At 48.9% G+C, this 12,500-nt stretch overlaps 1 protein-coding gene across 1 annotated transcript in view; it reads right to left on the bottom strand.

Annotated features, from left to right (window-relative positions):
- Window positions 1-12,500, bottom strand: part of LOC133127554 (pituitary adenylate cyclase-activating polypeptide type I receptor-like) — a 31,639-nt gene that overhangs the window by 2,800 nt on the left and 16,339 nt on the right. Inside the window, exons 4-11 of the mRNA XM_061240528.1 lie at window positions 7,478-7,588; window positions 5,690-5,790; window positions 4,705-4,802; window positions 2,752-2,884; window positions 1,987-2,140; window positions 1,802-1,862; window positions 691-760; window positions 158-249 (exon numbers count right to left, since the gene is read on the bottom strand). Coding sequence (XP_061096512.1) covers window positions 158-249; window positions 691-760; window positions 1,802-1,862; window positions 1,987-2,140; window positions 2,752-2,884; window positions 4,705-4,802; window positions 5,690-5,790; window positions 7,478-7,588 — 820 coding nt within the window. The remainder of the gene's footprint in view (window positions 1-157; window positions 250-690; window positions 761-1,801; window positions 1,863-1,986; window positions 2,141-2,751; window positions 2,885-4,704; window positions 4,803-5,689; window positions 5,791-7,477; window positions 7,589-12,500) is intronic.

The raw sequence follows: 12,500 nt of genomic DNA, 5'->3' as shown, positions 1-12,500 counted from the left end.
GGGTGTGTCCAGGTAAGTACAGGTGTGTACAGATGAGTAAGGGTGTATACAGGTGTGTGCAAGTACGTACAGATGTGTACAGATGAGTACAGGTGTATACAGGTGTATACAGGTGAGCACAGGTGTGTACAGGTGAGTAGAGTTATGCTTTACTCACAGGTAAATGCTGGATTCATTGCCGCCAATATCTGGGGACTGCAGCTTCTGAACGAGGATGATGATGATGCCGATGAAGAGCACAAAGTTTATCTGGAAGGAAAAACACTCCTCAGTCATACAGCTGCATCATCATAAATGTATAGTACCTACATTTACATCTGAGAGGACAGTACGGTTCCGAGTCCTAGCGTGACCATACAGATACAAACGGAACCCTTGAAGAATACATCAACTTACGAACTAGCATACCACAGTTGGGAGCTAGAATAGCCCGAGTACAACAATACAATAACTAATACAAAACACAACAATATCTATATATTTTATAAGTCTATACATTTATGAGTGCCATTATGTCTATGGCATATACAAGGCTAAACTGTATGGGGGGAGAATAACACACAGAATCCTGCCCCCACGGCGACCTGTTTTGGATAAGATCGGAGCCGGGGCAGACGTGCAGTGTGAAACTGGGTTCCCCCGCATCAGCAGGCGAATTAGGGAGCGATCGCAAACCAGCCTGTCACTCACCATGATTGACGCCACCACCGGTCCCTTAATGACCCACCAGATGGCAGCGCTGTCATTCATGTCCCAGCAGCTGCAGAGAGAGCGAGCGTGTGGGTACAGACATACAGACATACAGAGTACAGACATACAGACATACAGAGTACAGACATACAGACGTACAGAGTACAGACATACAGACGTACAGAGTACAGACATACAGACATACAGACATACAGAGTACAGACATACAGACATACAGACATACAGAGTACAGACATACAGACATACAGACATACAGAGTACATACATACAGACATACAGACATACAGAGAACAGCCATACAGACATACAGAGAACAGAGTACAGACATACAGAGTACAGACGTACAGACATACAGAGTACAGAGTACAGACATACAGAGAACAGAGTACAGACATACAGACATACAGAGTACATAGTACAGACATACAGACATACAGACATATGGCACAGAGGGGTGGATGTGTTCCAGGTGTGTGGGTACAGACATACGGGTAACATCCAGGTCATAGAGATACATACACCGGGTCCTGGCTTCAGTCAATGAATGAGCACATAATGCACTTCATAAGGATGAGAACTAAGAAGTGCATAATAATGTGTGAGTGTGTGTGTGAGTGCGTGAGAGTGTCTGTGTGTGTGTGTGTGAGTGAGTGTGTGCGTGTGTGTGTGTGAGTGTGTGAGAGGGTGTGTGTGTGTGTGTGTGTGTGTGAGAGTGAGTGTGTGAGAGTCTGTGTGTGTGTGTGAGTGAGTGTGTGTGTGTGTGTGTGAGTGAGTGTGTGAGTGAGTGTGTGTGAGAGAGAGTGAGTGTGAGTGTGTGTGAGTGAGTGTGTGTGTGTGAGAGAGTGAGTGAGTGTGAGTGTGTTTGTGTGTGTGAGAAAGACAGTGAGTGTGTGCGTTTGTGTGTAAGTGCGTGTGTCTGGGTGTGTATGTGTGTGTGTGTGTGTGTGTGTATGTGCTAGTGTGTCTGGGCGTGTGTGTGCGTGTATGCGTATGCTTGTGTGTCTGGGTGTGTGTGTGTGCGTGTATGTGCTAGTGTGTCTGGGTGTGTGTGTGTATGTGCTTGTGTGTCTGGGTGATATTCTGTCCTTACCCGATATCATCAAAGTGCAGTCTAAGGACCGCCCAGATAGTCACACACACTGTAGGAGTCCCTGCAAGGGCAGACACATAAACACACACACACACACACACACAGGGGAGAAGATCAGTCCCTGAAACACACCCTAACTGGAATGAGATTCCGGGCCCTCGTCGCCATTGTGATTGATGTCTTACCCCAGCCAATGATGGTGTACCAGTAGAAGTACCGCCTCTCCGGGAAGAAGGTCTCCACCAATAGGGTGAAGAGGTACAGCCCCTCGATGAAGAGCCAGAAGTAGTTGGACATGACGCAGTAGTGGAAGAACACCATCACCGCCCTGCACTCCACCTGAACAACACACACACCATCACCGCCCTGCACTCTGAACAACACACACACCATCACCACCCTGCACTCCACCTGAACAACACACACACCATCACCGCCCTGCACTCTGAACAACACACACACCATCACCGCCCTGCACTCTGAACAACACACACACCCTCACCGCCCTGAACTCTGAACAACACACACACCATCACCGCCCTGCACTCTGAACAACACACACACCATCACCACCCTGCACTCCACCTGAACAACACACACACCCTCACCGCCCTGCACTCCACCTGAACAACACACACACCATCACCACCCTGCACTCTGAACAACACACACACCATCACCGCCCTGCACTCTGAACAACACACACACCATCACCGCCCTGCACTCTGAACAACACATACACCATCACCGCCCTGCACTCCACCTGAACAACACACACACCATCACCACCCTGCACTCTGAACAACACACACACCATCACTGCCCTGCACTCTGAACAACACACACCATCACCGCCCTGCACTCTGAACAACACACACACCATCACCGCCCTGCACACTGGCTGAGTCACTCACAGTGTGCAGGAAGCAGTGATTGGCTGAGTCACTCACAGTGTGCAGGAAGCAGTGGTTGCTGTCCTCCTCGGCGTACAGAACCCCGTCCTTGATGAAGACGGAGATGGCTCTCAGGATGAAGGACACAAACAGGTTCATGTGGATGAAGTTCCGGGTACAGTGGAGCTTCCTGCAGGAGGAACAGGATGATGGCATGCAGCAGATTACCCAGCAACCCTCTCTTACACACACACACACACACACACACACACCCTGTACACTCACCCACACATGCACACCCACTCACACACACACACACACACCCTGTACACTCACCCACACATGCACACACACTCACACACACACACACACGCCTAGACACACTAGCACATACACGCACACACACACACACACACGCACACAGGCATGCACATACATACACACACACCCACACATGCAGACACACATGCACATACAGACACAGACACACACACACAGACACAGTAACACACACACACAGACACACACGCCAGGTGTCTGGCACCATACAGCATTCAGGTAAAGCGCTCTCTGGGTACTTCTTTCAATGGAAACAAGGAGCATGTCAGTCTCCCTGTCAGTCAGGAGCATGTCAGTCTCTCTGTCAGTAAGGAGCCGGTGTCAGTCTCCCTGTCAGTAAGGAGCATGTCAGTCTCTCTGTCAGTAAGGAGCCGGTGTCAGTCTCCCTGTCAGTAAGGAGCATGTCAGTCTCTCTGTCAGTAAGGAGCATGTCAGTCTCTCTGTCAGTAAGGAGCATGTCAGTCTCTCTGTCAGTAAGGAGCATGTCAGTCTCTCTGTCAGTAAGGAGCATGTCAGTCACTCTGTCAGTAAGGAGCATGTCAGTCTCTCTGTCAGTAAGGAGCATGTCAGGCTCTCTGTCAGTAAGAAGCATGTCAGTCTCTCTGTCAGTAAGGAGCATGTCAGTCTCTCTGTCAGTAAGGAGCATGTCAGTCTCTCAGTCAGTAAGGAGCATGTCAGTCTCTCTGTCGGTAAGGAGCATGTCAGTCTCTCTGTCGGTAAGGAGCATGTCAGTCTCTCTGTCGGTAAGGAGCATGTCAGTCTCTCTGTCAGTAAGGAGCATGTCAGGCTCTCTGTCGGTAAGGAGCATGTCAGTCTCTCTGTCGGTAAGGAGCATGTCAGTCTCTCTGTCAGTAAGGAGCATGTCAGTCTCTCTGTCGGTAAGGAGCATGTCAGGCTCTCTGTCAGTAAGGAGCATGTCAGTCTCTCTGTCAGTAAGGAGCCGGTGTCAGTCTCTCTGTCAGTAAGGAGCATGTTAGTCTCTCTGTCAGTAAGGAGCATGTCAGTCTCTCTGTCAGTAAGGAGCATGTCAGTCTCTCTGTCAGTAAGGAGCCGGTGTCAGTCTCCCTGTCAGTAAGGAGCATGTCAGTCTCTCTGTCAGTAAGGAGCATGTCAGTCTCTCTGTCAGTAAGGAGCATGTCAGTCTCTCTGTCGGTAAGGAGCATGTCAGTCTCTCTGTCGGTAAGGAGCATGTCAGTCTCTCAGTCAGTAAGGAGCATGTCAGTCTCTCTGTCAGTAAGGAGCATGTCAGTCTCTCTGTCGGTAAGGAGCATGTCAGTCTCTCTGTCGGTAAGGAGCATGTCAGTCTCTCTGTCAGTAAGGAGCATGTCAGGCTCTCTGTCGGTAAGGAGCATGTCAGTCTCTCTGTCGGTAAGGAACATGTCAGTCTCTCTGTCAGTAAGGAGCATGTCAGGCTCTCTGTCGGTAAGGAGCATGTCAGTCTCTCTGTCAGTAAGGAGCATGTCAGGCTCTCTGTCAGTAAGGAGCTGGTGTCAGTCTCTCTGTCAGTAAGGAGCATGTTAGTCTCTCTGTCAGTAAGGAGCATGTCAGTCTCTCTGTCAGTAAGGAGCCGGCTCCTATTGGTCTACTGCAGCCTCCAGAGCAGCAGGTGGCAGTGTCGAGCCAGCAATGCGCACTCAACCGGATGAAACAATGTACCTCCGCTTTACTCACCTGAACCTGCACAGGATGACCATGGCGGTCGTCAGGGAGACCAGGGATGTGCTGTACCCCACAGTGTAGAGGGCCTTAACCGAGACGTAGTACATGTCCTGTCACAGCGCAGAAACACCACAGGAGGGTTTACACAAAACACACCGCAGGGACAGACCCGGTCCATCAAAGTCCATGTCAATTAGGTATTCATTATCCGCATGTCCAAATGCCAAATTCAGATAAAAAATAGAGTTTTTAAGCTTTTAAATGCAAGATGTCAAAGCAAAAGTACAGTAGCTGTGGTTGTTTTGTTTGTGTTTGGAGGCTAGCCAGCTTGCAAATGGTTTAAGCATAAGATGACAAGTTATCGCCCTGATAGTTTCATTAGCCCAGTGTCGGTAGTCTCCCAGCCTCACGTATCTCTCACAATTAAATTTACAAGCCATTTTTTCTCAAGGACACGGTTTGGTGGCACTCAAAATGCAATGGGATACAACTCTGTTGATATCTGGAGTAGAGAGATAACTTAAGCTTACATTCTCCTCTTTTGAGTCGTTTCTACAACTTTTTTGGGGTGAATGTGATTTTGAAAGAGCACAAGACCTCCGTGGCCATGCCCACACCTGCTCATTCTCCTACCCGACATCAGACAGCCAGGTCCCAGAGAGCATCTGGAGGGGTGGAGATCTCTTTAACTTTTTTTACTTAAACTGACGAGGACAACCCCAATACAGCCAAGGTTTAATGGGTTTGAAAATGCTCAGTTCTCAACCAAATGTAGCCAGGTTTTCACCTGAATGCCTAGACAGCGTTTCACCGAAGTCAACTTTTCACTGACTTTTTCACGACAAAAATCTCTGTTGTGTGTTTTGTAAAGCTAAGAAATATGGCCAGCACTACTTTGGTAGCGAGCAAGTTCAGCTTCCTGTTGAGAACACTGTGAGGACAGAGAAGGATGGTGGGAAAGGAGAGGGATGATGGGAAATGAGAGGATGGTGCTTACTGGCTTGGTGCCGTTGCCGTCGAAGAGACAGGCGTCGACGTAGTGAGGGAAGGTGTCCGACCACCCGTCCTCTGTGCAGTTACGGCCGATCCTCCCCAGCTCTGCAAAAACACCGGCCCAGATCATTGGACAGGAGACAGTCACGCACAGTCTCATTGGCTGAAAGCACACCGCCCCCAGCTTATTGGACAGGAGACGGTCACGCACAGTCTCATTGGCTGAAAGCACACCGCCCCCAGCTTATTGGACAGGAGACAGTCACGCACAGTCTCATTGGCTGAAAGCACACCGCCCCCAGCTTATTGGACAGGAGACGGTCACGCACAGTCTCATTGGCTGAAAGCACACCGCCCCCAGCTTATTGGACAGGAGACAGTCACGCACAGTCTCATTGGCTGAGAGCACACCGCCCCCAGCTTATTGGACAGGAGACAGTCACGCACAGTCTCATTGGCTGAAAGCACACCGCCCCCAGCTTATTGGACAGGAGACAGTCACGCACAGTCTCATTGGCTGAAAGCACACCGCCCCCAGCTTATTGGACAGCAAACAGCTTATTGGACAGGAGACAGTCACGCACAGTCTCATTGGCTGAAAGCACACCGCCCCCAGCTTATTGGACAGGAGACAGTCACACACAGTCTCATTGGCTGAAAGCACACCGCCCCCAACTTATTGGACAGCTGACGGTCACGCACAGTCTCATTGGCTTGCCTATGATTCTCGTATCCAAATCCAGCCCCGGTTATCTTCTCTCCCGGGTAATTAACTGAACAATTAGTGCCACTGATTGGCCAGACTGTCTTCACGCCTGGCTCCTCGAGGACTGTGAGTTGATGATCCCCAATTTACACACTTAAAAATGAAAGACTTGAAGATGAAGGCTGTAAAAATGAGTCAGGCTTATTAAGCCCATAGTGCCATTAAGACGTGGGGAGGGGGGGGGGGTTAACGTGCTTCAGATTGATGATTCAGGGAGTAATTATTATTTTAATGGAAGCAGCACGGCTCAGTGGGGGATAGGTAATGTGGGTCCTTAGAAACTAGAACAGGAGACCTGGCAGGAGTGAATGAAGAATAAAGGGCAGAACAATTAGAGAGAGAGAGAGAGAGAGAGAGAGAGAGGGAGAGGGGGAGAGAGAGTGAGAGAGAGAGGGGAAGGGAGAGAGGGAGAGAGAGATGGAGAGAGAGACAGGGAGAAAGTGAGAGAGAGATTGAGAGGGAGCGAGAGAGAAGGACAGAGAGAGGGAGGGGGGAAAGAGAGGGAGAGAGAGAGAGAAAATGAGAGAAGGAAAGAGAGAGAGAGGGAGAAAAGTGACCATAACTGCATAAAAATCTGACCCTATTGTTGCCATGGCAATGCCCCTGAGACGGAACACAGAGACAATGCAGCAGGCTGCCAAGGGCGGTATCTTGGATAGTTTTTCAACACTTACGGAAGTCTCATGCAGAATGACATCACCGTATTTTGTGATAACGTTTCATGCATATGTTATTGATCATTATTAATTTAGCAATTAATGTGACGGCGTGCAAGTGTCTGCATGTGCAACATGCAGCAGGAACTCAGCCAAAGCGAGTTACAAAGGTAAACGTATGTGGTTTTCAATACGTTTCACAGACCATGACCTTATTGTGTCAGAATACAAAGGGGATTTTGCTAATTAAAGTCGACGGACAGTGGAATGTGCTTGAGTGCAGATTCTCAGTGTTTTTTTGGGGCCAGGGTTCTCAGCCCTCTTCTTAACTCTCCCCCCGGGACACGGCTGATTGACACCTGTCACTCACCCTCCACCTCCTGGCTCATGACCCTGAAGAGTTCGGGGCAGTTCACCATGACGACGTCGCCGACGGCCGCCGGCTGCCAGCACGTCAGGTTGTCCCACATCCACGGGCAGCCTGTCGGAGAGAGCGTCAACAAAATGCCACATTGGCTCAGGCGGTAAGAGCGGTCGTCTGGCAGTTGGGAGGGTTTCCGGTTCGATCTCCCGCCCTGGGTGTGTTGAAGTGTCCCTGAGCAAGACACCTAACCCCCAATTGCTCCCGAACGAGCTGGTTGGTACCATGGTGCCCATTGCTTTCAGTTACAAGAGACATTCACGGCGCACTACGTTTGCCGCAACAGTTACTGTTGAACGATGATAAATGAACATTCACTTCAGTTCAGCCACCAAGGCCAATAGATGCGACTTGGGTCTAACAATGCCAGCGAGCTGATTCGTTCCTTACCTCTGATTTACTATTTACTAAGGTAAGAACAAATATGAAGCTGCATGGATTAAAGTGTATTATAACAGTAAAAGAAAAGACAACTTTTATTCTCTCAGCGATTTCCCAATTTCGCCATGCGCTACCTTTTCAAACAGTTAGCTAATGTGAGCTAATGTTTGTGGCGAACAGAAAAAAGTTTGAATATGTTGGCGAACGTTAGCTAACTTTGGCCGTCTTCGACACACGTCAGTAGTGATTGTTACAGTAGATCAGCATTAGAATGTTTAGTTAAGAACATTAACGTGACACTTTACAGTAAGATTACATAAATTAGCACAAACTAATGTAGATTATCTGTAATTAAATAATCTGTACAGCTTTGTAAATTTATTTGTACATCATTATGTTAACAACTACATTCGGCAATGAAAATCCATATCGGAATGAACAGTTAACATGTTTGTTAATGGTTAAGTAATTATAAGTTCATCCTATAGTTTGCAATTGTATATGTATGTAACTACTGTAATAAATTAGCTACTAGTTAAGACATACATTAATTTTGTACATTACATGATTTACAGTAATTTCATGCTCAATTAATGTATTTGTACATCAAGTGATTCACGTTAACTACATTAATTAATGCCAATTTATGTCCCCTCCTTGTAAAGTCTTGACTGAAGATTCTAATCACATATTTGTAATCTCACCGCCAGGGGGCACTAACGTACTATTATTATATTTTCAATCGGTGTTTCCCAATGTTATGCGCACACCCTGGTTACCAAATAAGAATGACAGATAGATGTAGAAACACAGAAAAACAATAGGTAATAAGCTATAGAAACAGAAATATCCCCCTCATAGTGTGGTATTATTATTTGAAGCATTTCATTTCATGATATTACCTTTTCAAACTCTACCTTAGTCCTCCCTCCTGATTGTCCCCGCCCCCCCCCCCCTTCTGATACCCCTATCCTTGTCTAACCCCCCCCCCCCTCAGAAAAAAAAAAAATTGCACTTATGATGACCACTATATGTTTAGAACAGCATTCCATACTGCATTTTCCTAGTTCTGGATGTGATGCTTTGACTTGTGGTAGAACCTATTCACTCGTGAGTCGCTTTGGATTAAAAGCGTCTGCCAAATGACAAAAATGTAAATGTAAATGTATTTCACCGCAGTAACATGACATAACATGTTACTCCTTTTAGTGAAAGCCTACAGTTGCATACCAGCACATCCATAATTCAGATAATTGAACACACACACACACACACACACACATTCTCTCTCTCTCTTTCTCTCTCTCTCTCTCTCTCTCTCTCTCTCTCACACACACACACACAAACACTTCACACCTCCTTCCACTAGTAGTGTTGTTCTGTGAAGTCATTACTGTCATTCACAGTCATGGTAAAATAATGCTGAGGACATCATTTATCTCATTCGTACTGGAATGCACATTGGTCATGTTGTCAACTTCTGTTTAATGCAAGAGACAAGACTGCAATACCTGAATACCAAAACTGAGTGAGAGAGAGAGAGTGTGAGAGAGAGAGAGGAAGAATAATGAGAGAGAGAGAGGGGGAGAGAATAATGAAAGAGATAGAGATAATAATGAGAGCGTGAGAGAGAAGAATGAGAGGGAGAGAGAATAATGAGAGAGAGAGGGAGAGAATAATGAGAGAGAATAATGAGAGGGAGAGAGAAAATAATGAAAGAGATAGAGAGAATAATGAGAAAGAGAGAGGGAGAGAATAATGAGAGAGAGAGAGAGAGAGAGGGAGAATAATGAGAGAGAGAGAGAATAATGAGAAAGAGAGAGAGAGGGAGAATAATGAGAGAGAGAGGAGAGTGTCGTGTGGTAGTGAGGTGCTGACAGGATCTCAGTCGTTCTCTGGGTCAGTGGCTGTGTGGGTCTGTGGGTCAGTGGCTGTGTGGGTCTGTGGGTCAGTGGCTGTGTGGGTCAGTGGCTGTGTGGCTCTGTGGGTCAGTGGCTCTGTGGCTGTGTGGGTCAGTGGCTCTGTGGCTGTGTGGGTCAGTGGCTCTGTGGCTGTGTGGGTCAGTGGCTGTGTGGCTCTGTGGGTCAGTGGCTGAGTGGCTCTGTGGGTCAGTGGTTGTGTGGCTCTGTGGGTCAGTGGCTGAGTGGCTCTGTGGGTCAGTGGCTGAGTGGCTCTGTGGGTCAGTGGCTGTGTGGCTCTGTGGGTCAGTGGCTGTGTGGCTCTGTGGGTCAGTGGATGTGTGGCTCTGTGGGTCAGTGGATGTGTGGCTCTGTGGGTCAGTGGCTGTGTGGCTCTGTGGGTCAGTGGCTGTGTGGCTCTGGGTCAGTGGCTGTGTGGCTCTCTGGGTCAGTGGCTGTGTGGCTCTGTGGGTCAGTGGCTGTGGGTCAGTGGCTGAGTGGCTCTGTGGGTCAGTGGCTGAGTGGCTCTGTGGGTCAGTGGCTGAGTGGCTCTGTGGGTCAGTGGCTGAGTGGCTCTGTGGGTCAGTGGCTGAGTGGCTCTGGGTCAGTGGTTGTGTGGCTCTGTGGGTCAGTGGTTGTGTGGCTCTGTGGGTCAGTGGCTGAGTGGCTCTGGGTCAGTGGCTGAGTGGCTCTGTGGGTCAGTGGCTGAGTGGCTCTGTGGGTCAGTGGCTGAGTGGCTCTGGGTCAGTGGTTGTGTGGCTCTGTGGGTCAGTGGCTGAGTGGCTCTGTGGGTCAGTGGCTGTGTGGCTCTGGGTCAGTGGCTGTGTGGCTCTGGGTCAGTGGCTGTGTGGCTCTGGGTCAGTGGCTCTGTGGCTCTGTGGGTCAGTGGCTGTGTGGCTCTGGGTCAGTGGCTGTGTGGCTCTGGGTCAGTGGCTCTGTGGCTCTGTGGGTCAGTGGCTGTGTGGCTCTGGGTCAGTGGCTGTGTGGCTCTGGGTCAGTGGTTGTGTGGCTCTGTGGGTCAGTGGCTGAGTGGCTCTGTGGGTCAGTGGCTGAGTGGCTCTGTGGGTCAGTGGCTGAGTGGCTCTGGGTCAGTGGTTGTGTGGCTCTGTGGGTCAGTGGCTGAGTGGCTCTGGGTCAGTGGCTGAGTGGCTCTGTGGGTCAGTGGCTGTGTGGCTCTCTGGGTCAGTGGCTGTGTGGCTCTGTGGGTCAGTGGCTGAGTGGCTCTGTGGGTCAGTGGCTGTGTGGCTCTGGGTCAGTGGCTGTGTGGCTCTGGGTCAGTGGCTGTGTGGCTCTGGGTCAGTGGCTGTGTGGCTCTGGGTCAGTGGTTGTGTGGCTCTGTGGGTCAGTGGCTGAGTGGCTCTGTGGGTCAGTGGATGTGTGGCTCTGTAGGTCAGTGGCTGAGTGGCTCTGTGGGTCAGTGGATGTGTGGCTCTGTGGGTCAGTGGCTGTGTGGCTCTGTGGGTCAGTGGCTGTGTGGCTCTGTGGGTCAGTGGCTGTGTGGGTCAGTGGCTGAGTGGCTCTGTGGGTCAGTGGATGTGTGGCTCTGTAGGTCAGTGGCTGTGTGGCTCTGTGGGTCAGTGGCTGTGTGGCTCTGTGGGTCAGTGGCTGTGTGGCTCTGGGTCAGTGGCTGTGTGGCTCTCTGGGTCAGTGGCTGTGTGGCTCTCTGGGTCAGTGGCTCTGTTCCGTTCCCATCTGTCTGCTGTGTGACGGCGCTCTGACTTCACTAGATCACTCTGAACACACTGACGGCGCACACAGCCATACTCGGAAATGAGCAACTCCAGAGAAGGAAATGCGTGTCTCCAAACTAACAAGGACAGGAAAAAAAAACACAATCAAACGGCGTTAAAACCCTGCTCACTCTTCAGCACCCCAGCCTCCAGCGACAGCAGCGAGCACACGATCCTCGTTCCGCAAACATCTCTCATTCCACGCTGAAGGGATGCACATTTATCTTTACTTTAAGCCATGTCTACAAAAGTTAAAAAGGAAAGAAACAGTAAGAAAGCTGTATGTTTAGCGCTATGAACACTGCGAGGGTCCCGTGTCTTATTCCTCTTAGCACAACTCCTGCCTGTGTGTGTGTGTCTGTATGTGTATCTCTGTGTGTGAGTGCATGTGTGAGTGCATGTGTGTGTGTATGTGTGTGTGCCTGTATGTGTATCTGTGTGCGTGAGTGCATGTGTGTGTGCGTGTCATAATGTTCCTATACACACTGTTCTCATATTGTTCCTATACACAGTGTTCCCATAATGTTCATATACACAGTGTTCCCATAATGTTCATATACACAGTGTGCTCATAATGTTCATACACAGTGTGCTCATAATGTTCATATACAGTGGGCTCATAATGTTCATATACAGTGTGCTCATAATGTTCATATACAGTGTGCTCATAATGTTCATATGCAGTGTGCTCATAATGTTCATATACAGTGTTCCCATAATGTTCATATACAGTGGGCTCATAATGTTCATATACAGTGAGCTCATAATGTTCATATACAGTGTGCTCATAATGTTCATATGCAGTGTGCTCATAATGTTCATATCCAGTGAGCTCATAATGTTCATATCCAGTGAGCTCATAATGTTCATATGCAGTGTGCTCATAATGTTCATATCCAGTGAGCTCATAATGTTCATATCCAGTGAGCTCATAATGTTCATATCCAGTGTGCTCATAATGTT

This window comes from Conger conger, chromosome 4 (genome assembly GCF_963514075.1).
Source record: "Conger conger chromosome 4, fConCon1.1, whole genome shotgun sequence".
Taxonomy (NCBI): domain Eukaryota; kingdom Metazoa; phylum Chordata; class Actinopteri; order Anguilliformes; family Congridae; genus Conger; species Conger conger.
Note: the sequence above shows the minus strand (reverse complement) of the source record. Positions and strands in the feature narration are given on the sequence as shown.